The sequence below is a fragment of the Solanum stenotomum genome, chromosome 6 (genome assembly GCF_019186545.1).
Source record: "Solanum stenotomum isolate F172 chromosome 6, ASM1918654v1, whole genome shotgun sequence".
In the NCBI taxonomy this organism is placed as follows: Eukaryota; Viridiplantae; Streptophyta; class Magnoliopsida; order Solanales; family Solanaceae; genus Solanum; species Solanum stenotomum.
In genome coordinates this window covers 53,841,066-53,865,307 of record NC_064287.1, presented here as the reverse complement: position 1 = coordinate 53,865,307, position 24,242 = coordinate 53,841,066, and the positions used below count along the sequence as shown (strand labels likewise).

Genomic DNA, 24,242 nt, shown 5'->3' with positions numbered 1-24,242 from the left:
TTATTTCCCCTGTTGTGATGCTATACAAGTAACCCTGACTTTCTTTATGATAATAGAGACAAATAAGGCCATTGCAATAATTTGAGCAAATAGATATCTCCTTGTGATTGAAATAATTACGAGTTGTAAAGGGAATCGTTCGTACTTACGATAGTGTTCATAGTGTTCAGGATTAGAAGGTGTTTTTATACGTACTTCAAATATGAGACGGGGACGGGCTCTAGAACGAGCATTCGCAAAGTTGAGATCATGTCGTATCAAAATATTCCAAGCTTTAGAAACACAGATGAATCTCACGAGAGACTTAGCTGGTAGCAACGTTAATATCTCAAATACCATGTCATCATGTGCCATATGCATCTCCTCCGTAGTAATCCTTCGACATCGTTTTTGATTAGTTTGTGTATCTTGAAAGGGTGAGGGCTGCCGCTTTTTACCTTCCATGTTAATGTAGCTGCTATGGCTATGGAGAAGAGAAAACAAGAGGAGGCAAATATTAAATATATTAACCTAGCTAACAAATATGGCAAAATCATAAAACTTAGTTCTAAAGGGATTAAAAGAGGAATAGTGTGTTTTATTTACATCAATTTATATTTTTCGAAAATTATTCCGTTAGTTATAAATGATTTTAATGTCGGTGCACTTTTATTTCCTCAATAATGTTTCTATATATATATTTTATTTTATTTTTTTATTTTTTTTCTTTGTTATATCTTGGATATATGTAAATAATGATATATATATATATATATATAGAATATTTTCATTCGTTAGCTAGGTTAATTTAATATTTTCCTCTTCTTTTTCTTTCTCTTTTCTTCTCCATAGCCATAGCTACGTTAACATGGAAGGTGAAAAGTGGCCGCAACGACGATGTTGGAGGAATGAGGATGCGCGTATGGATTTGTAGATGATGTGGCAATTTAATATGGCTTCCAGCTAAGTGTCTCATGAGATTCAATTGTGTTTCTAAAGCTTGGAATAGTTTGATACGACATGATCTTAACTTTGTCAAGTTGTACAATGCTCGTTCTAGACACATCCGTCGCCTCTTATTTGAAGTAGGTATATAAAAACCGTCACCATATGGAAGGACTCTAACACATCTTGAACAATTCCCTTTGCAACGATTTGTGGGTCCTTATAATTTTTTCATGAAACCGAGATTCTTATTCAATCAAATCATTGCAATGGCCTTGTTTGTCACTATAACCATAAAGATACTCAAAGGTATTTGTATAACATCACAACAGGGGAAATAAAAGCCTTGTCAATCTTGGTGGGATATAAACAAAAAGCGGATATTCCATATTGAAATTAACTTGGACAGGAAAACATAAATAAGTTGTATGTCTTGCCCCAATTTCTATACAACAAAAATTATGTATAGAAGTTGTATGTTTTAATCGAATTCTACACAATATAAAATATGTTTGGATCTAATTTGTATATATTTTATAAGCATAAAGCTCTTGATACTTTTTGCAAACTTAATTAGAATCTAGAAATGTCCCATGTGGTCTAAAAAGCTAATTATTGAGTTTTGAAAAATCAAATTTTTAGAGTCGTCTAGAAATTTATAGTACATCTTTTTAATTGTGTACACTCAATCATCCCTCGATATAAAAGTTGATACTCATTCACCTAAATTAAAATGTAGCAATACTTTAATTTGACAAAAATCATAAGAAAAAATGTGCACGTTAGAGAAATTGGGAAATCTATTCATTCTAACAATCACCGGCGACGATGAACACAGGTTCAATCCCTCTCTTATTGACTCAATTAAATCCTCTCTCGATCGCGTAACGGCGGAAGCAACGGGCAGCTCCGCTCTAATTACTACCGCTCAGGGCAAATTCTTCTCTAATGGCGTTGATCTCACTTGGACATTATCCGATCCATCGCACTATCCGTTGATAGACTCGAAGCTCAAATCGCTCATTTTTCACTTTTTCAACCATCCAATGCCGACGATCGCGGCCGTCACCGGCCACGCTTCGGCAGCCGGATTTGTCCTCGCGATGAGCCATGATTACGTAGTAATGCGAAAGGATCGTGGATTTCTCTACATGAGTGAAATTGATATCGGACTAAAAATTCCAAATTGGTTTGTGACTTTGGTGAAGAACAAAGTGAAGTCGCCTGCAGCTTGGCGTGATGTGGTTATGAGAGGTGCTAAATTGACTGCTGACATGGCAATCGAGCAGGGTATTATCGACTCCGCGCACCACGGTGCAGCGGAGACGATGAAGGAGGCTATAAAGCTTGGGGAGGAGTTGATGGAGAGGAAATGGGATGGGAAAGTTTACGCACATAACAGGAGGCTTGTGTTTTCTGATGTTTTGGTTGCGCTAACTAATGAAACGGTATCTAAATTGTAATTTGGGGACTTAATTTGGTACAAAATATAAATAAAATAGGAATAAGTTTGTAATACGTTCACTAAAAAGAATCTCTTTTATAGTCGATTAATCATTTATGAATTATGGGTAAATAAGAGAAATAAAATTCATGCATAGTGAATTTACGATCCATTATCTTGATCCACTTGTTTATATATGTTCTCTCACCTACTTGTATTCTGTATCCCAATAGCCTTTTTCTCACAAAAAAGTTGTAAAAAGTTTCACTCCCTGCGTTTTTAAAAAAAAATCATAATTTTTTTTTAAAATAAAGGTTTTGTTCCTGAGTTTGAATTTATCAGGTTCCTTCTCTTTAACTCGCCATCACTTGTGACAATGAGCATCATGGAGCACCCACAACTCGAAGCAGAAAACCCATTGGATTTAGCTAGGAAACTACTCCAATTAACGCCACCATCAAAAGTGTGTATAGATTTCTCGAGGGATAGTAAAACACGAAGATCATAATGTTTGATTCAAAAAATTGGCACTACGAGAGAATTATAATTTTTTTTTCTAGCCTGCCTCGTTGTAATAACCCTTCTATTAGCTTAGCAATAGAATTGAGTACTTAACTATATGCAGATCAATAAAAAATTACCTGCATCAAGTATTTATATTGATCAAATTAATGAATACATTATACATTTGTTTCAATTTATACAACTATTAATAACTAATCCTCGACTTAGAGGAGAATCAGTCTTTGATACTTAGTCAACATTCAACCACCCTACTACATGAGGCTACTCTTCCATTAATTAGAGAGGTATCGGGTGCGAGCCTGGATATAAAAAAATCCTTGATCGGGAACGTTTTCCTTGAATGGAGCCTTATGCGGCTCTGATGCAGGCCAGGTGCACCTACCTACAGGGGAATCAGCCAGAGTTTCACATATAGGAAATTATCATCTAGGTGAAGGTGATATTCTAACAAATGTTCTGTGTGTGCCAGATTTTAAGTTTAATCTCATGTCAGTTTCTCAAATGACAAAGGACTTAAATTGCTGTGCAACTTTTTATCCACATTGTTGTGTTCTACAGGACCTCTCATCTGGGATGGTGAGGGAGATTGGTAAAGAAGAGGAAGGACTCTACACTCTGTACTCACAAGCTGGAAATAAGGATGTAGGATTTAACAAATGTTGTTCAGTATCACAGGAGGCAGATGCTGCTATTTGGCATCAAAGACTGTGTCATGTTCCTATGAAAGTTCTTAAAAGGATACCTCTGTTTCAAGATCTTAGTAAGAATAGTTCTTTTACTTTGAATAATTGTGAGATATGTCCACTTGCAAGGCAAACTAGATTGCCTTTTCCACATAGTTTGAGTAGGTGTACTAGTAGCTTTCAATTACTACATGTTGATGTATGGGGACCATATAAATGGGAAACATATGATGGAATGAGGTATTTTCTAACCATTGTTGATGATCACACAAGATGGACTTGGGTTTTTTTGATGAGACTCAAGTCTGATGTATTGATGTTGTTGAAAACCTTCTTTGTTGAAATAAACACACAGTTTGGTAAAAAGGTTCAAAGGTTGAGATCTGATAATGGTGGTGAATTCTTTAGTCATGCATGCACAGAATTGTTTCAAGATTATGGTATTGTACATGAAAGCTCCTGTCCATACACACCACAACAAAACGGTGTGGTGGAAAGAAGACACAGACACATCCTAGAAACAGCCAGAGCTATTAAGTTTCAGAGTGGCTTACCAAATATGTTTTGGGGTCTGTGTATTGAGTCTGCTGTATATGTTCTCAATAGGATTCCTTCGACTGTATTGAATGGAAAATCACCTTTTCAGATGTTGTACCACAAACTTCCTTCTTTTCTACATTTAAGAGTCATTGGTTGCTTGTGTTTTGCCACTAACCTTACTCAGAAGGATAAGTTCAGTCCTAGAGCTGTGAAGGCTGTATTAGTTGGATATAGTGCACATCAAAAGGGGTATAAATTGTATGATCTTGAGACCAGATCCTTGTTTGTTAGCAGAGATGTAGTTTTCATGGAAAATTCATTTCCTTTTCAGAAAACTGAAGTAGATACACAGCATACCACTCACTTCTCCTATGATGACTTAATTCATCATTCACACATTCCAGCGAATGATTTATTCAGTTCCCCTAGTGAGGTGGTTCCTGCAGCAATAGGTGTTGAAGATATAGAACTTGAGCCTCCACCTGAAATTGTGCCAGATAATGTACCTGCAGGAGAGAGTAGGAGGTCAGCCAGAGGTACAAAACCTCCTATATGGCACAAGGATTATGTGCTAAAGGCTGGCTCTAACAGTTGCTTGTACTCTATAGCTGACAACATAACCTATAATGGTTTATCCACAAAATATCAAAGTTTTATAGCCAAGTTCTCCACAGATACTGAACCTGCCAACTATTCAGAAGCTGCTAGTGATGATAGATGGATACTTGCCATGAAAAATGAGATACAAGCTTTGGAGGACAACAAGACTTGGGAGATTGTTACACTTCCTCAGGAAAAAAAGGCTATAGGATGTAGATGGGTGTACAAAATCAAATATAAAGCAGATGGTGAAGTAGAAAGGTTTAAGGCCAGACTTGTAGCAAAGGGGTATAGTCAAAAGGAAGGATTAGATTATCACGAAACCTTTTCACCTGTGGTCAGGATGAGCACTGTCAGGGCTGTTATTTCAGTGGCTGCAATCAAAGGGTGGAAATTATATCAAATGGATGTGTATAATGCATTCCTACAAGGGGATCTATATGAAGAAGTATACATGAACATTCCAGAAGGTTTTTCAAGGCAAAAGAGGACTGATGGGAAAGTGTGCAGGCTTTTAAAGTCCTTGTATGGGCTAAAGCAAGCCTCTAGACAATGGAACATAAAGCTCACCAAAGCCTTAACTTCATCTGGCTTTCATCAAAGCACAAGGGATTATTCTTTGTTCACTAAGATGGATGGTGACAAGATTGTAGTAGTCATGGTCTATGTGGATGACTTGTTACTTACAGGAAATGATCTCTCTATGATTCAACACACCAAAGAAACACTGCACACAGCTTTTAAGATCAAGGACTTGGGCGAACTTAGGTACTTCTTGGGTATTGAGTTTGCAAGAAGTAATGAGGGGATATTGATGCATCAGAGAAAATATGCTCTAGAGTTAATAGCAGACATGGGACTTGCGGGTGCTAAAACTATCACAACTCCTATGGATCAGAATCAAAAACTCACTACCGTTGAGTTTGATCAACATGTGTCATCAAATTCTGAGGACTTGGAGTTAGAAGATCATACTGGATATCAAAAACTTATTGGAAGGTTTCTATATCTCACAACTACCAGACCAGACATTGCTTTTGCTGTGCAGAGTTTGAGTCAATTTATGCATTCCCCCAAAAGGTCTCATATGGAAGCAGCCATGAGACTCGTTAGGTATGTGAAGCATGCACCAGGGTTGGGAATAATGATGTCTGCCACTGGTGATGATCTTCTGAAGGTATATTGTGATGCTGATTGGGGTGCTTGTGTTAATAGCAGAAGGTCTATTACTGGTTATCTGGTCCACTATGGCAATTCTCCTATTTCTTGGAAGTCTAAGAAGCAGGCCACAGTCTCTAGAAGTTCAGCAGAGGCAGAATACAGAGCCATGGCCTCTTCAGTTGCAGAAGTAATTTGGATGACAGGTTTGTTCAAGGAGCTTGGAGTAAATGTCAAACTCCCTGTCACTTTGTTTTCTGACAGCAAATCAGCCTTGCAAATAGCTGCTAATCCTGTGTTTCATGAAAGGACTAAGCACATAGACATAGATTGCCATTTTACTAGAGAAAAAATTCAAGAAGGGCTGATTGTCACTGCCTATTTGTCTTCATCTGAGCAGCCTGCAGACTTGTTCACTAAAGGTCTTGGGAGAGCCTCACATACTTATTTGATGTCCAAGCTGGGAATGAAGAATGTCTTCATAGCTCCAAGCTTGAGGGGGAGTGTGAAGGAGATTGGTAAATGCATCAATGTGCCTTAGTCCACACATTAACTAGTTAGTTAGAAGTTAGTTAATGGTAATTGCAAATTAAGCTAATTAGTCAGAATTAGTTTGTTAGAAAGTTAGTTAGGAATGTGTGTGTAAAGCGTGTGCTGTTAGCTGTGTGTATAAAAGGACAACTCATTGTATTCAGTTGAATAATCAATGAAAATATCTTCTCTCTTCTTATCTTTTCTAAATTCTCTCTGCATATCTTCATTGTTGGGATGTTAATTCACTGAACTTCACAGAAGCAACTGGTAGCTCTGTTTTAATCACTACCGGTCAAGGCAAATTCTTCTCTAATGGCTACGATCTCGATTTGGCCTCATCCGATCCATCCAGCTTACAGTTAATGGACTCCAAGCTCAAATCACTCATTTTTTACCTTTTCAACCTTCCGATGCCGACGATCGCAGCTGTCACCGGGCAAGCTTCAGCTGCCGGATTCGTACTGGCGATGAGTCATGATTACGTCCTAATGCGAAAGGATCGTGGATTTCTCTACATGAGTGAAATTGACATCGGACTAAAAATTCCGAATTGGTTTGTGACTTTAGTGAAGAACAAAGTGAAGTCGCCGGTAGCTTGGCGTGATGTGGTTATGAGAGGTACAAAATTGACTGCTGACATGGCAATCGAGCAGGGTATTGTCGACTCCGCGCACCACAGTGCAGCGGAGACGATGAAGGAGGCTATAAAGCTTGGGGAGGTGTTAATGGCGAGGAAATGGAATGGGAAAGTTTACGCACATAACAGGAGGCTTGTGTTTTCAGATGTTTTGGCTGCACTAAACAATGAAATTGTAGCTAGATTGTAAACAAGTAAGTTGGAATACATTAAAAATAAAAATCGGATCGATAGCTTTCTTGTTGTCTTTGATATTTTCATTGGGAATATTTCACTATTATATCTTGTCCTTTTGTTTTCTTTTTCTTTTGTGATAAAAGTATATTAAGAGTCGATTTGCATGAACATACAATAAATAGGCGTTGAATGGCTTGATCAAGTTCATCTAACACTCGGATGGTTTTTTGAGTTGTATCTATTTAGATTCGTTAAATCGATACATAACTCTCTCGATCAACACAAAGTTCATAGGCCCGATAAATTACATATTTATGGGTCAAATTTGACAGCCATGATTTTTCAACAATTGGTCGAAATTGCAATCAACAAATTGAACTTTTAGAACAAACAATACATTAAAAGAATATAGCATTTATTTATAAGAAAATAATGAGGCATACCATACAATTATACTGAAGTTGAAAAATACATATTAAGTGTTCATTTTAGGCCCAGCCAAATTCATCAAAACTTAGCCCAACATGAAATTGTTTGGCCCATATTCATGAATTTTCAACGTTTTAGTTGGGCCAACTCTCTTACAATGAAATCTAAATCCCTTTTAGAGCTCCCTCCAATTTTAACAACTTCATAAGCTTCATCTCTCATTTTTTGGGCCCTCTCCTTGAGCAAATCATTATTCATTGCCTCATTAATTCTCCGACCTAACTCTATCGGGTCGGGCATTGAGTCTGCGCCTTCACAAACTCGGATCGACATCTTCATATTGTCCACCAACAACCACATATTGGTGAATTGGTCAGTCTCCATGGGCCATCCCAAAATTACTACTCCCGCCACTATCGCTTCCAACATAGAATTCCATCCACAGTGACTCAAAAACCCACCAACGGCTTCATGGCCCAATATCTCCACTTGTGGGGCCCAACCTTTTATTACTAGGCCTCTCCCTGAAACTCTCTCCTCAAACCCTTGTGGCACTGATCCAAAACCTTGTTCCTCTTGTTGGGCTGTCAGTTGTTTAACTACTAAAATGAACCTCACTCCACTTTTCTCAAGCCCAATAGTTAAGGCCTCCATTTGGGCCTTTGTTAGTAACTTTTGACTTCCAAAAGCTACATAAAGAACAGACTCTTTAGGACACTCATCAAGCCAAGTGAAAACTTTCTCATTTGCCTCATAGGACTTCCCAATTCTACCCGGCCCACCAACTAAATGTATCGGTCCAATTGAATACACAAGCTCATGGCCCAATTCCTTCTTCAAAAAGCCCAAATAATCACTCTCCAAAGCCTCAAAAGTATTGAAAATTGAACCAAAACTCCTTGTATTTGCAATAAACCCATTCCTAATAATCTCCCAAGTTGGATCATCCTCTTTAAATTTCAGACACACTGGAGGAAGATGTTCCCTCACAAATCTTGGACTTTTAGGAAGCCCATTAAGCTCAACAAGGCCCAAATCTTTATAAGCCTCAAAGTTCTTCCAAATATCAATAATAATAGAAATCAATAAAGCCCCAGAAGTGTAAAAAACAAACCCGGGTACACCAACTTCTTGGGCCAAATCTTGAGTCCAGCCCAAGATGAAATCATAAACAATCGCCACAGGAGGATTTGATTGGGCCTTAAACCATTCTACTATTGGGCCACAAAGCTTACTAAGCCCAACAACAATTGCTGGACCGCCGGCAATCCCCACATCCTTAATGTTTTCGATGCCGGCGGGAAGAGATGGGTGACCCGGAAATGGAAAAACAAGAGTTTTAACAGATGGATGTGTGGAAATAAGAGGATCAAGAATCGGGACATTTTTAGGTGTCACTAAAATAGTAATTTTAAAGCCATGAAGAAGAAGTTGATGAGTAAAATCAAGAAGGGGAAGTATATGACCTTGTGCTGGTAATGGAAAAATTAAGATGTGTACACCATTTTGTGACATTGTGTATTTTCTCACAATAAGTAAGCAAAAGTTGAATGAGTTTGAATGAACTAAAGAGATATAAGTTTGATATCATAGTGATGTTTGTATGGTGGAGAATGGAGGAACTATAATATTTACCATGTTAATTCATATATAGTTTGTCTCTTAGCTAAGTGGTCCCTTAAGTATGAGCAGACAAGAAATGTGTCGAGGCCCAACAAGTTTTTGATTATTGAAGATGTTAAAGTACTCCCGAATATACAAGACATGAGGGAGTATATAACACTCAATGGCCAATGGTCTGCTGCTGATTTTAAGTCAAAGGAAAATGTTTGACGTTTTTTCTTTGATTTAAATCTCAACAACGGACGCTTTTGATCGAAAGTTCCATCAATTGAAATATTGGATAGAACCTTCATTGCCCACTTGTGGACAGGAAACAAGGCTTAGTTTGAGGTGTTGATAAAATACGCAAAAGAATAACTTATCTTTTGATTTTTTAAATTTGATAAATATTATTGGACAATTAATTTTAATATAATGTATAAGTAAATATAGACGAAGAGAGTATTAAAATAGTGTACTTACTTAACATAAATGTATAAACCCCCTGTTTCCCCTATAGAGGTTGTTGACATTGTTGCTGCTTTAAAAAAGCAATAGTAAGTGTACATAGAAATTAAATAGCATCTGACTATTTCTGTCTAATTAAAAGATAATACATGGTCAAAATAAAAATAACTTAATCAATTACATCAATTTATTAAATTTATTAATCAAATCAACACAAAGTGGTTATTTCTGTTTTGGTTTTAATTGGTTTTTTGATTTCTTGATTCTTCTTATAACTAGGGGTGTACATGACCGGATTAGTTCGAGTTTTTCAAATATCAAATCAAATTATTTGTGCAAAAAAATTTAATTTATAAACCAAACCAAACTAATAAAATTCGGGTTTTTCAACCTCGGGTTGGTTTGGATTTTTCAAATTCCAAACCAAACCATTGTGTCGAATTTTTAAATTTATAAATCAAACCAAAATAATAAACCTTGGATTTTTATTCAGATTTTTGGATTTTTTCGATAAAGTTTGCATAAAAACATATAATTAACTTGTGCTTCAAAATATTTTTTTAGTCCAACCAAAAAGACAATTATCTAAGGTGTTTCTTAAAAAAAGTAACACAAAATATGAGAGAGTATTGATGACACAAAAATATTCAAAAAAAATAATAATGAAATCATCATATAAAATAAATATTGCAAAGTCATAATGAAAATGATCATATAAAATAAATATTACAAAGTCATAATGAAAATGATCATAATTTAAAAGTACTAAATCATGCTAAAATTATAAGTTTAATAACTATTAGTTACGTTACTAAATATTTAAGAAAAATTAAAATTGGATTATGTATTTTAAATGTCTAAACCAATATAAAACTAAAGAACAAATATTCAATATTAATGTCATTCTTAGTGTTGAATTGATTTTCTTTTTGCATTAGTATTAATTTGATTTTGATTTAAGTTTTATTATAATTATCAACACCTATGAACTATAATCTTTATTGGACCATTCCGAATTCTAAGTTTTAAACTTGAAATAATATATTAAAAGATAAAAACTATGAAATAGTATAAGAAATATTTTAAAATTACATCAAAGTAAATATTTTTATGTATAAAATAAAATTTTAAAATTACATATATAATGTTGGGTTGATTTGGTCTCGTGTTGTTTTTTTTAAGTTAAAACCAAGCCAACTCAAATATAGTTGAGTTTTTTTTTCCAATACCAAATCAAGTCAAACCAAACCACTAGTCGGGTTTTTTTCCCGGTTTGACTCGATTTGCGATTTGGCTCGATATTTAAAATATTTCATTATGCTAATTTGTTTTTATTCTTATAAAAAGTACATTTAAAGAAAATTTATTTATTAAATTTTAAATAATATACTGAACATTTATATGAAACATTGATTTTTTTCTTAATAAAATAAATAAATAAACTAATTACTCTGGATAAAATATGCATTCCCTTGCAGAGGTTGTTGACATTATTGTTGCTTTAAAAAGCAATAGTACACCACTACTTTTGTCTATTTAAAAGACAATACATGGTAAAAATAAAAAATAACTAAATCAATTATGTCGGTTAATTAAGACTATAAATCAAATTAATAGAAAGTTGGTTTCTTTGATTTCAAACATACACATCTCTAAATTCTCACTCTTTCCTGTTTGGATTAGAAGTTTTTTCGCATAACTTATTAGTTTTGTTCTTAAATTATTGATAATTTTTTAAAAAATATTTGACTAACTAAACTTAGATATACACCTGATCTGACACATGACATAACATGTGGTCTCAAGTTATTGTAGAAAGATTTAATTTTTAATAAAAAGTCGAGAGAAATATTCAAAATATTTCTAAGTTAATTAAAAATTTAAAAATGTATTTCTACAAGAAAGAGATATTTTTAAAACTCTCAGCTATATTTAATTCATAACAAATTTAAGGTTGCTTTCAAAATACTTCACATGGCATACTAGCTTTTTAGCAAATAAAAATAAAAATTAACAGATCAGCATCCACTCATAACACATGTACTAATAGCCCAAACCCCAAAAAGTTCCATAATAACAAATTACTACAATCTACTTTTTAAAGAATATTTGCTATTATCAATAAAATTTCATTAAATTGTGCACCACTAAAAATATCATACACGTATCAAAATAAAAGTAGATCAAACAAAATGAAAAAAGCAATACATAGCATCACTTATTTGTCCCTACTTTAATAATTCTACCTACCAACAAATTTCCTTCATTTTCCACCATACAAATAAACATCACTATAATATTAAACTTGTATATCTCTAAGTTCATTCGAATTCTAACTCACTCAACTTGAGAATAAACAAAATGTCACAAAATGGTGTACATATCTTAATTTTTCCATTTCCAGCACAAGGTCACATACTTCCCCTTCTTGATTTTACTCATCAACTTCTTCTTCATGGCTTTAAAATTACTATTTTAGTGACACCTAAAAATGTCCCGATTCTTGATCCTCTTATTTCTACCCACCCATCTGTTGAAATTCTTGTTTTTCCGTTCCCGGGCCACCCATCTCTTCCCGCCGGTGTTGAAAACGTTAAGGATGTGGGAAATTCCGGCAATGCCCCAATTATTGCTGGGCTTAGTAAGCTTCGTGGCCCAATATTAGAATGGTTTAAGGCCCAATCAAATCCTCCTGTCGCTATTGTTTATGATTTCTTTTTGGGCTGGACTTTAGATTTGGCCCAACAAGTTGGAGTGCCCGGAATTGTTTTTTACGGTGTCGGGGCTTTATTGGTTTCTATACTTGTTGATCTTTGGAAGAATTTGTGGGCTTATAAAGGTTTGGACTTTGTTGAGTTTAATGGGCTTCCTAAAAGCCCAAGGTTTGTGAGGGAACATCTTCCTTCAGTGTTTCTCAAGTTTAAAGAGGATGATCCAACTTGGGAGATTGTTAGAAATGGGTTTATTGCAAATGGTAGGAGTTTTGGGTCAATTTTCAATACTTTTGAGGCTTTGGAGAGTGATTATTTGGGCTTTTTGAAGAAGGAAATAGGCCATGAGCGTGTGTATTCAATTGGGCCTATAAATTTGGTTGGTGGGCCTGGTAGAATTGGGAAGTCTAATGTTGATGCAAATGAGAGAGTTTTTACTTGGCTTGATGAGTGTCCTAATGAATCTGTTCTTTATGTAGCTTTTGGAAGCCAAAAGTTACTAACAAAGGCCCAAATGGAGGCCTTAACTATTGGGCTTGAGAAAAGTGGAGTGAGGTTCATTTTAGTAGCTAAACAATTGACAGCCCAACAAGAGGAACAAGGTTTTGGATCAGTGCCGAAAGGGTTTGAGGAGAGAGTCTTAGGGAAAGGCCTAGTAATAAAGGGTTGGGCTCCACAAGTGGAGATATTGGGCCATCGAGCCGTTGGTGGATTTTTGAGCCACTGTGGATGGAATTCTGTGTTGGAAGCAATAGTGGCGGGAGTAGTAATTTTAGGATGGCCCATGGAGGCCGACCAATTCATAAACACGTGGTTGTTGGTGGATAATATGAAGACATCGGTCCGAGTTTGTGAGGGCTTAGACTCGGTGCCTGACCCGATAGAGTTGGGTCGGAAAATTAATGAGGCAATGAGTAATGATTTGTTTAAGGAGAGGGCCAAAAAAATGAGAGATGAAGCACTTGAAGCTGTTAAAATTGGAGGGGGCTCTAAAAAGGATTTGGATTCCATTGTAAAAGAGTTGGGCCAACTAAGAGTTGAAAATTCATGCAAATGGGCTAAGCACTTTTAAGTTGGGCCAACTTTTAATGAATTTGGTTGGGCTTAGATGAACATTTGATAACGTACTCTTCAACTTTAATACAATCATATAATGTGTTACAAATTTTATAATAATGCTCTCATATCTTATTTGATTTTTGCCAAAAAAAAAAAGGGGGGGTTGTTTGCACTTTTTCTAGAGAAGGTTATATTTTAATAATAATAAAGATTAGTAAAGTAAGGTTTAGGTTTCATTTATTTTTATTGAATTTAAGACGTTTGTATATTAAGATTTAGATATCTAAATTTGAATATTACATATATACGTACAAAATATTTTAAAAAAAATATATGAATTGGTGGTGGTAATGGTTATCTAGCAATGATGGTTGTAGATGTCGATTGAGGATGATGTTGGTTAATAGTTGGGTGTAGGCAGTAGCTAGCATTGATCATTGTAGTTGATTTTGATAGTAGCAGTTAATTGTTATTATTTCATAAAGCCACTTTAATCTAGATTTCGATTTTCTACAACGAAGAAAGTAATTTTTCTAAAAGAATAATAATTACTTGAGTGATCGAAACCAACTCATGAGGATTATGATTATTGTTGATGAATGTGGTACGTAGTTAACACTAACGTTCGATAATAATAATAATAATAATAATAATAAAATGATATTGATATATGGCGTTAGTAACGGTGAATGAATGTTATATATGCTTTAATAATTCAAACATATTCCATGGTTGGAATATAAAAAGAAAAAAAGAATAGAATAAAATAACAAAAAAGTAGATATGCTACCAGTGTTGGACCCAGAAATTTGATCAAGTGAGTTCAACATATAAAAAAAAAAAAAGAAGTAGTATTAAATGTTGTGGATGGGAATCGTACACACGATGCATCAATCAAATTGTAATCACTTTGCCATTGGGCTACGAGTTACTATTGATTTAAGTGGGGTAAAATTAATTATATACAGTGTTTTGTTTCAAAAAGCAAATTAAATATATATGTATATACAATATATTTTTTCGACAAAGTGGGTTTCATATGAACCCACTTACAACAAGGTAGGTCCGCCTGATGCTACTACTACCAAGAAAATTTCATTAAGTTGTCCCCCACTAAAATATCATACACACATTTCAATATAAAAGTGGACCAAATAAAGTGTAATACATGCATCTCTTTTTCTCCATTTTCCACCATACAAATAAACATCACTACAATATCAAACTTACATATCTCTAAGTTCATTCAAATTCAAACTCACTCAACTTTTTGCTTACTTGCTGTGAGAAAAAACAAAATGTCAAGCTCTAAAAATAGTGTACATATCTTAATTTTTCCATTTCCAGCACAAGGTCACATACTTGCCCTTCTTGATTTAACTCATCAACTTCTTCTCCATGGCTTTAAAATCACTATTTTAGTGACACCTAAAAATGTCCCGATTCTTGATCCTCTTATTTCTACAAATCCATCTGTTGAAACTCTTGTTTTCCCATTTCCCGGTCACCCATCTCTTCCCGCCGGTGTTGAAAACGTTAAGGATGTGGGAAATTCCGGCAATGCCCCAATTATTGCTGGGCTTAGTAAGCTTCGTGGCCCAATATTAGAATGGTTTAAGGCCCAATCAAATCCTCCTGTCGCTATTGTTTATGATTTCTTTTTGGGCTGGACTTTAGATTTGGCCCAACAAGTTGGAGTGCCCGGAATTGTTTTTTACGGTGTCGGGGCTTTATTGGTTTCTATACTTGTTGATCTTTGGAAGAATTTGTGGGCTTATAAAGGTTTGGACTTTGTTGAGTTTAATGGGCTTCCTAAAAGCCCAAGGTTTGTGAGGGAACATCTTCCTTCAGTGTTTCTCAAGTTTAAAGAGGATGATCCAACTTGGGAGATTGTTAGAAATGGGTTTATTGCAAATGGTAGGAGTTTTGGGTCAATTTTCAATACTTTTGAGGCTTTGGAGAGTGATTATTTGGGCTTTTTGAAGAAGGAAATAGGCCATGAGCGTGTGTATTCAATTGGGCCTATAAATTTGGTTGGTGGGCCTGGTAGAATTGGGAAGTCTAATGTTGATGCAAATGAGAGAGTTTTTACTTGGCTTGATGAGTGTCCTAATGAATCTGTTCTTTATGTAGCTTTTGGAAGCCAAAAGTTACTAACAAAGGCCCAAATGGAGGCCTTAACTATTGGGCTTGAGAAAAGTGGAGTGAGGTTCATTTTAGTAGCTAAACAATTGACAGCCCAACAAGAGGAACAAGGTTTTGGATCAGTGCCGAAAGGGTTTGAGGAGAGAGTCTTAGGGAAAGGCCTAGTAATAAAGGGTTGGGCTCCACAAGTGGAGATATTGGGCCATCGAGCCGTTGGTGGATTTTTGAGCCACTGTGGATGGAATTCTGTGTTGGAAGCAATAGTGGCGGGAGTAGTAATTTTAGGATGGCCCATGGAGGCCGACCAATTCATAAACACGTGGTTGTTGGTGGATAATATGAAGACATCGGTCCGAGTTTGTGAGGGCTCAAACTCGGTGCCTGACCCGATAGAGTTGGGTCGGAAAATTAATGAGGCAATGAGTAATGATTTGTTTAAGGAGAGGGCTAAAAAAATGAGAGTTGAAGCACTTGAAGCTGTTAAAATTGGAGGGAGCTCTAAAAAGGATTTGGATTCCATTGTAAAAGAGTTGGGCCAACTAAGAAGTTGAAAATCCATGCAAATGGGCTAAATAATTTTACGTTGGGCCAACTTTTAATGAAGGGAATTTGGTTGGGTTTAGATGAACATTTGATTATGTACTCTTCAACTTTAATATAAATATATTGTATATGATGATGTGTGGGAGAAAAATGAGACAAGTTGGCCTTATCCATTTTATGTGCTATTAATTCTCAAGATGTCTCACTATTTTTGTTACAAAAATAAATGTCATTTCTTTTAATGCATTAGTTGTGTTAAGATGAGTTCAATTTGTGGATTGCAATTTTTCTATCTTTACGAGATAGTGTAACTATCAGATTGCAGAGGGTGTAAGGAAATTTTTTTTATCAACACTTAAGGGATAAAATTCAACATATGCTATAAATAGATTATGAGTGAAATTTCAAAAAGTGAAAGAATAAAAGGTAAGTAACTTCTTAAAGCAAGATAGTAATTTATATTTTAGACAACATTTCAAGCAAGAAAAAAAGTAAGAGAATAAAATTAAAGGCCACAACATGTGGAAGACTAAAAACTATCCTATAATATTTGTCACTATAGAAATTCAACACTAAAGTTTATAATTATTTTCAAATATACCATTAAATCTAAAAAGACATATAATAATAAATAAGTTTAACTTAATAAATTATGTCTTGTATTTATTATTTTCTTAATAGACATAAAGCGAGTTAAAACGATAACTAAAAGGGGACGGAAGGAAGGAGTAACAAACTATTTAACCTTCTTATTACTAATTACTAAATCCATACAGAAGTTAGTTCATGAATTTCACTATTCACATGACACTAATAATAAGAAGAAGAAAAAACTTAAAAATATTAAAATTTACATGAAGAATTCTATATTATTATTATTATTATTATCATTATTATTATTATTATTATTATTATTATTATTAAAAAAAAAAAACATTCACAGGCGCACTAACACCTAGGTCAAAAGGAAAAGAAAAAAAAAGTCATAAGGCATGATTATAAATTTGTTCCCCAATATATTAACAAACTTAGGTCCACAATGTTATGAATGCTTGCTTTAAAATGGGGTCGTTTTAGGTTCTTTTTTATTGACTTGTTAATTCTTGTAATTAATTTAAAAATATTTAATCAACAACTTCCTTAATTTTTGTGCTAAGTGAGATTTGTTTTTCATAATATCTTATGAAAGATCCTTCTACTTCTTTTGACTTTTAACATTTCCTGAGAGAACATTTAATTACTGCTCTAAACACATTTTACTTTTGGATAACCATGTTTAAACCTCATGATTCTTACTTGGATATCACTTAATATAATTTACTTAAGATTAGACAACAAAGTGGCTAATTCATAGTCTTAGACATCACAATCTTGTTACGTTTTGTTCTCGAGACTCAAACTGCATGAATTTTGATTAATATTTTAAAATGTATTTTTTCTATCATATTAATATAAGAAGGATTGCAACTTATAGTATTTTTTTTTATAGTTTTTGAACATCTAAATTTAAAATTAAAATATTGAATTAATCTAATTCAATTTAGCTTCAAAGACAATTCAAGTTGACTCTCGTAAAACAAAACATGACAAGTAAAAGTGAACAGAGGAATTCAACATTACTTGAGATGAAAGATCGTGGTTTTGGAGGTAGCTGATATCATTGGTGGAGTCAAGCTTCTAAATTTATGAGTTATGATTTATTAATTAAATTTTAACTCAAATATTAAGTTTGGAACGAAACAATGGAGTTCTTTCAAACAGTAGAGTAACTACACATACAAAATAGCGATAAGTTGAAATTTTTTCGTTGAAAAATTATATTATATATATAAAATAATGTATTATTTATATATATCAAACATAACTTTCTATAGATGTACATCAATTATAAACATCCTTATCAATATTTCTGATATCGCCAATGCCCTAACTACAATTATAGCTTCGCCCTCACTATTACCTAATGAAATATTCAAAGATGTGCACCTACTCCTAGATTTTTTATTAAAAGAATTAAGTATTAATAACCAAAAAAAAAAAATCTACACACCAAAAAATAAATATACATAAAAGATTCTCAAAATCTAAATTTACCTCAAATTAATCCACTTACTTAAATTAATTTGATTTTATCATTAAAGTACCTTTAATCCCATTCAATTAGTCTTAAACTTTTTTTTAATTAGCACACTTTTTTAAAGCCATTCTCTTTTTAAAGACAACAACCCTCCTCCATAGTCCATTTCTCCATTCCTTCAACAAAAATAGCAAATTCCAAAAATCATCAAAAAATTATGTTCTTGAATTTTTTTTTCACTTAGACAAAATTTTGTATAAAAAAAATGGGTGGTGTATCATCAACAATTGCATCAAAATTAGCATTTTTTCCACCAGAACCATCATATCAAGTTGATTTAGATGAACAAACACAAAAATTGAAACTTTTAGGTGTGTCTCAAAGTGAAAAAGGTGAAGTTTCAATTCTACAAACAAAGAGAGGTCATTATATTTTTTCAGTTTTTGTTAGGAACAAAGGTGCAACAATGACACTTCTTTATTCACATGGAAATGCTGCTGATATAGGCCAAATGTTTCAATTTTTTATTGAACTTAGTGATCGATTACGCGTAAATGTCATGGGGTAAATTAATTGTCTAGAATGTTCATATGATTTTTTTTGGTATTTTTTTGGTATTTTCTTGATTTAAAGATGAATTTTGATTGATTTTTGTAGATATGATTATGCTGGATATGGAAGGTCTAATGGAGAAGTAAGCAATTTTGCCTTTTTTTTTTTTAATTTTTTAATTTTAGTGTACATGTCATGTCTTGAGCTTTACAACAAGACTTTGCTAATATTGTGTATTAAATATGCTTTAATGAACTATAGTTTAGATTGATTTTCTTCTTTTATTGGAAAATGTTATTTGTTAGTATAAAGTTTGTTTAGTGGTAATCATGTTTATGTCATAAAGACATGTGATCTAATCACTCCATTATTTCCACTTTTCATTAACCGATTCTGAGTGAGGATTCATATAGTTGATCCGGAGTTGTTTTGAGATCGAGTCATAGTTATTGTTGTTGTTGTCGTGAAGGGGGTGGAGCTAGGATACCAGAAGGGGGTTCGGATAAGTGAGGGTTCTTATAGTTGATCCTGACTTGTTTGAGATCTAGTCGTAGTTATTATTGTTGTTGTTGTGGATGGAGGCGGAGCTAGGATACTGGAAGGGGGTTCGGATAAGTGAGGGTCCATATAGTTGATCCCGACTTGTTTGAGATTGATTCGTAGTTATTGTTGTTGTTGTCGTGGACAGGAGGCAGAGCTACTAGAAGGGGGTTCGGATAATTGAGGGTTCATATAGTTGATCCCAGTGTTGTTGTTGTTGTCGTGGACAGGGGTCCCTTTGCCAAAACATTACACTATATATATACAGTCAAAATTAGTTTTTTATGTACATATAGTAGATATTAAATCCCCTCAACTTCTTTGTACATTTACTTCTTCATGTTCTGAATCCTCTTAGTGAAAATCCTGGTTTCGCCAGTGTTCATGGATTCAGTTTCGAGACGGATGTAACTTATATACGCTGTAGTGTAATTTTTTATCTGTTGTAGAACGACGTCTGCCTTATTTTATAGGCGACTTGTTCCACTGATTACCGATAGTTACTTGTAGTTATCTTTTAGGTGACAATATAGTGTAACAAATTCTCGTTTACGCTGTCCGTGTATAGAAGTTAAGCAGTGATCTAAGTTTTTTCCTGTATTGCTTTTGTGTAAACTAGCCAAGTGAGCAGAACACATATGCTGATATAGAAGCTGTTTACAAATGTCTAAAAGAGATTTATGAAGTGAAAGAAGAAGACATTATATTATATGGACAATCAATTGGAAGTGGTCCAACTCTTGAATTAGCAACAAAATTACCTCAAATTAGAGGTGTAATTCTGCAAAGTGCAATACTTTCCGGGCTTCGAGTTATGTATCGTATAAAGTATTCTCTCTGGCTTGATATTTACAAGGTTAGCAGAAGTTTCAGTTCAATAGTTGATCAAGTTTCTTCATTTATATGCTCAACAGTAACAAGTTTTCTTTCGGTTTTTCTGTTTTCTGCAGAACATTGATAAAATCCCATATGTCAGCAGTCCCGTTCTTGTGATTCATGTAAGTTCTTCGATCTCAAGTGTTACTCGTTTTGGCTAACTGAACTTTGCAGATATTTGACGTTTTAGAAAAACAAGTAGTAGTAGTTTAGTACTTTTGCTTTCCAACTGTACCTTTACTGTTCCAATTAGACGTTAGGGGGAGATATATAGGGTAATTTACACGAATGCTATTATGGTTGAGGTTATTAAATGTCTTTCTTAAAGAGCATACAGAAACCTTAAAAGACAGATAATATGGATCGGAGGAGTATTCAATATGATCATTATTGTTGAGAGCCGAAAAAGGGATCTTTTGTGTATAATCCTGCGTAATCTTGAATGTCTAGTCCATTAGGAACCACTGATTTCTTGATACATCACATTCATAGATTTACGATTCATGTGACGGTGTTGGTCTACAGGGTACAGAAGATGACATAGTTGATATTTCACATGGTAAAAAGCTTTGGGAGCTGAGTAAAATGAAGTATGAACCTTTATGGGTAAAAGGAGGAAATCATTGTGACTTACAAGTTTTTCCTCAATTTTTTACTCATCTCAAGAAGTTCATAATTTCAGTGGAAAGACAATCAGATTATTCGAAAAATGTTGAGCTTGAAGAGAGTATAATTGACTTAGATTATACTCTTGATATTACGAACGAAATCAAGTGCAGACCAAGTATTGAAGAGATTGAGAAGTCGTCGAGAATCAGTACTGAACAAAAAGAGATCATTCCAATAAGGCCTAGCACAGACAGGAAATTGAAGCCAAGAATTAGTTTTGACAAGAGGGAAAAACCAAGAAAAAGCATGGATTACTTTGGGAAATCAAGAAGTAGCACTGATCAATCTGAGAGAGGGCGGAACAGCATTGACCGGTAAAGAAATTTTACACTATCAGTCTGTTCTTTAACATCTCGTTTCATGTTATAACTAGCTCATTCCACTTATTATGAACGATCACGTATAGTTATCCAACCTCTATCTGTGTGTTCTAACATGTCTGTAGCAATTTACCTACCTTATTTGCCACGTCAACGATGACCTATAGATGGTATTTTAACATGTTATAACAATTTACCTTCCTTATTTTGCACGTTATGAATGAGATTACCTAGTTACGTACCTTTTAGATGATCTGATAGTGTAAAAGTCGTTCGTGTTGTTGATACTTTAAATTATGGTCTTACAATATGATTAATAATGTCATCATGCTGTAGTTTGACTATTGATTTTGAATGATTGCAGATTTGGAGACATGATGAGATCAGTAGCAATGTGCAATATTGACTGTTTAAAACAGACACTAGCAGAGGAGGACTAATACAACTAAAGTCTTTAAAAATTGTTATTAGTCATGTCTGGAAAAGCAATTTTTTTTAGTCATGTATGGACCACATTGATATATTATATCACTACATACATGTTTATGATTTGAATATGTTCTTTGGACAGCCCCAGAGCAACGATAAAGTTATCTCCGTGTGACCTATATAAGTCAGGGGTACGAGTTGTGGAAGCGGTCACTAACCCATATATTAGGGTAGGTTGTCTACATCACACCCTTAAGGTGCGGCTCTATTCTGGACCCTGCTAATACGGGATGCTTTGTGCACTAGGCTACCCTTTTTAATGTTCTTTCTTTATTCAAATTTTTTAGTATTGGTCCCTACATATGCAGTCCATTCTTCAAGATTGCTAGTTCTTTTTGAAACATTCTTTATCATGCAAATGATTTATGGACCCCCATTACATGATTTTTGTTCTAAACTTTTGTTTTTGAAGATTAGAAGATCTAAAAAGTAATAAACAAAAGGAAGATAAAGTGATTAGAGAGCCAGTAAATGAAGTTTTTAATTATACATAGAAGAAGAATATTGCTTTTATATACTCTAGAATTTGCTCTTTTAAAAGGGGCCACAAAGATCATGATGATTTCATATGTGGTGTGACACCTTTAATGTCTATATTGTCAAAAGAAAAAGCAATATTCCAACATCTTGTTTTATAACAAACATTTTGGATTATGGTTTTGATTTGATAGCTTGATTAGTATTTCCTAGGTTAAAGATGTAACCACCTGCATAATTGTTAGTACTTATGAGTAAGAAGTTAGTAACATGATGCTCATAACGGAGTTGAAGGTCTATCGAAAACAGTCTTTTTATTCAATAAAGGTTAGGGTAAGATTTTCGTATATCCTATTCCATGTATGAGACTATACTAGGTATGTTATTGTTGTTGTTACTAATGGTCAATGAAATGAGTTATGAACCATGAAGTTTCATGTTCATAATTCATTGGAGACAAAAAATATCAGGCTATTTCTTTCAAGCTTTGATGGTTGGAGTTACCGAAACTTATACTGGTAAGAGGTAGCATGTACCTCATAGAATTTATTGACATGCATGCTAACTAATCTAAACACGATACACGTAAATTGACCTAAACACCACAATTATGAAAGAAACGTCAGTAAAAAGTAAAGTGTTATATTAGACAACACACAAAATCACATGATACATAAAAAAACAAGCAATATGTTTCACTTTTCAACTGTCCTGACCTAATCTTGATTTGTAATAGTGGGGTGAGGTCTAATCAATGTTTCACTCCTTTTGTATACATAATTGGAAGAGTATTTTCTTAAGTTAGCATTTGATTATAAATTTTGAATTATATTTTTGGAGAAACTGATTTCATTATATCGATGAACCTTTCTTTCTTCTTAAATTGAATTTAATGATTAGTGTATATAAATTGATAAATTATTCATTCTCTTTCTTCTAAATTTCATTCCTTTTCATTTCTATTTGTTAATCAAAATTTTCTTATCTTTGTTTATTGTTGTTGAAGCACAATAAAACAAGCAAAATAAGATAACAAGAATTTGATTAAAAACAGAGGCGGATATAGAATTTATAAACTCCAGATGATACATTACTTTGAAGTATGTAACATTTACATAGATTAGCCCCTGATTAAGAATGTTCATTAAAGTTGTAAGGTTATTTTAAAGTCCTTTGATGACCTTCTTGATTGTTATCATTTTCCTCGTTTATCCATTTTAGCATGTTATAAACTTTAAAAACTCTTTTACAGAATTTTACATGATATTTTAAGCTTTTAGTGAAAGATTGAAATCTAGTACTATATTATGGGGAAAATTACGCGAAAGGGCAAATATCTAGAGTATATTATATAATATAACTATAGTTTCAATTGTTTTTAATCCGTAGCTACACTTTTGCGAATTTTTTCTTTTTGGTTTTCTAATTGTATAAATTCAGAATTTGTATAATTTGATCCCTGAAGGTATAAATTCAGAATTTGTATAATTAGGTTCCTGATTGTATACATCTAGAATTTGTATATGCTTACCCTAGCTATTTGTATACTACTATTTATGAAAAATTCATAACAAATTGCCCTGTTTGTATATTGGCAAACGAAATATACAAACACAGTTTTGAAAAAAAATCCCAAATGTATAAATATAGAATTGCATATACTTTCGATGTTTGCATATTCGCAAGCAAAGTATACAAATGGGCAAGCGAAATAAACAAACCACAACATCCATTTGTATATACTTATGATATTTGTATATTCGCAAGCGAAATATACAAACAAGCGAAATATATAAACCACAACCTCCATAGCAAACAAAACTATAGCTATGAAGTACAATTATCAAAACTATAGCTATAGACCCTTGTTAGATCTATTATCTTTGCTATTTCTAAAAGTTTCCCATTATTATAATATCTCTTTTTTGCATTTGTGTGACTGGACACTTGTAGCTCCAATCTTCATCCTTTTAACTTTTTGGGCCTCTTTTTGTATCTCCCAAGCCCATTTACTCAAGACTAACCCAATCAAGTTAATTCATGCCTTGAACAAAATTTGTCAG

General features: G+C 33.8%; 6 protein-coding genes across 6 annotated transcripts; 5 read left to right on the top strand and 1 right to left on the bottom strand.

Annotated features, from left to right (window-relative positions):
- Positions 1-1,697: 1,697 nt before the first annotated feature.
- Positions 1,698-2,387, top strand: LOC125867441 (enoyl-CoA delta isomerase 1, peroxisomal-like). Its single transcript, XM_049547944.1, has one exon. It carries the CDS (start codon positions 1,698-1,700, stop codon positions 2,385-2,387), a length of 690 nt encoding a protein of 229 aa, XP_049403901.1.
- A 4,284-nt stretch (positions 2,388-6,671) lies between these two features.
- LOC125867442 (enoyl-CoA delta isomerase 1, peroxisomal-like) lies at positions 6,672-7,379 on the top strand. The gene has a single exon (XM_049547945.1). The coding sequence runs from the start codon at positions 6,771-6,773 to the stop codon at positions 7,233-7,235; it is 465 nt and encodes a 154-aa protein (XP_049403902.1). The 5' UTR covers positions 6,672-6,770; the 3' UTR covers positions 7,236-7,379.
- Positions 7,380-7,649: 270 nt separating this feature from the next.
- On the bottom strand, positions 7,650-9,197 carry LOC125867425 (UDP-glycosyltransferase 89A2-like). The gene has a single exon (XM_049547924.1). It carries the CDS (start codon positions 9,164-9,166, stop codon positions 7,778-7,780), a length of 1,389 nt encoding a protein of 462 aa, XP_049403881.1. The 5' UTR covers positions 9,167-9,197; the 3' UTR covers positions 7,650-7,777.
- A 2,849-nt stretch (positions 9,198-12,046) lies between these two features.
- Positions 12,047-13,607, top strand: LOC125867423 (UDP-glycosyltransferase 89A2-like). Its single transcript, XM_049547922.1, has one exon. The coding sequence runs from the start codon at positions 12,083-12,085 to the stop codon at positions 13,502-13,504; it is 1,422 nt and encodes a 473-aa protein (XP_049403879.1). The 5' UTR covers positions 12,047-12,082; the 3' UTR covers positions 13,505-13,607.
- Positions 13,608-14,732: 1,125 nt separating this feature from the next.
- Positions 14,733-16,425, top strand: LOC125867424 (UDP-glycosyltransferase 89A2-like). Its single transcript, XM_049547923.1, has one exon. It carries the CDS (start codon positions 14,790-14,792, stop codon positions 16,185-16,187), a length of 1,398 nt encoding a protein of 465 aa, XP_049403880.1. The 5' UTR covers positions 14,733-14,789; the 3' UTR covers positions 16,188-16,425.
- A 1,999-nt stretch (positions 16,426-18,424) lies between these two features.
- LOC125867427 (uncharacterized) lies at positions 18,425-21,985 on the top strand. Its single transcript, XM_049547926.1, has 6 exons — positions 18,425-18,820; positions 18,914-18,950; positions 19,968-20,204; positions 20,299-20,346; positions 20,750-21,207; positions 21,578-21,985. Exons 1-6 carry the CDS (start codon positions 18,522-18,524, stop codon positions 21,651-21,653), a joined length of 1,155 nt encoding a protein of 384 aa, XP_049403883.1. The 5' UTR covers positions 18,425-18,521; the 3' UTR covers positions 21,654-21,985.
- The last annotated feature ends 2,257 nt before the right edge of the window (positions 21,986-24,242 follow it).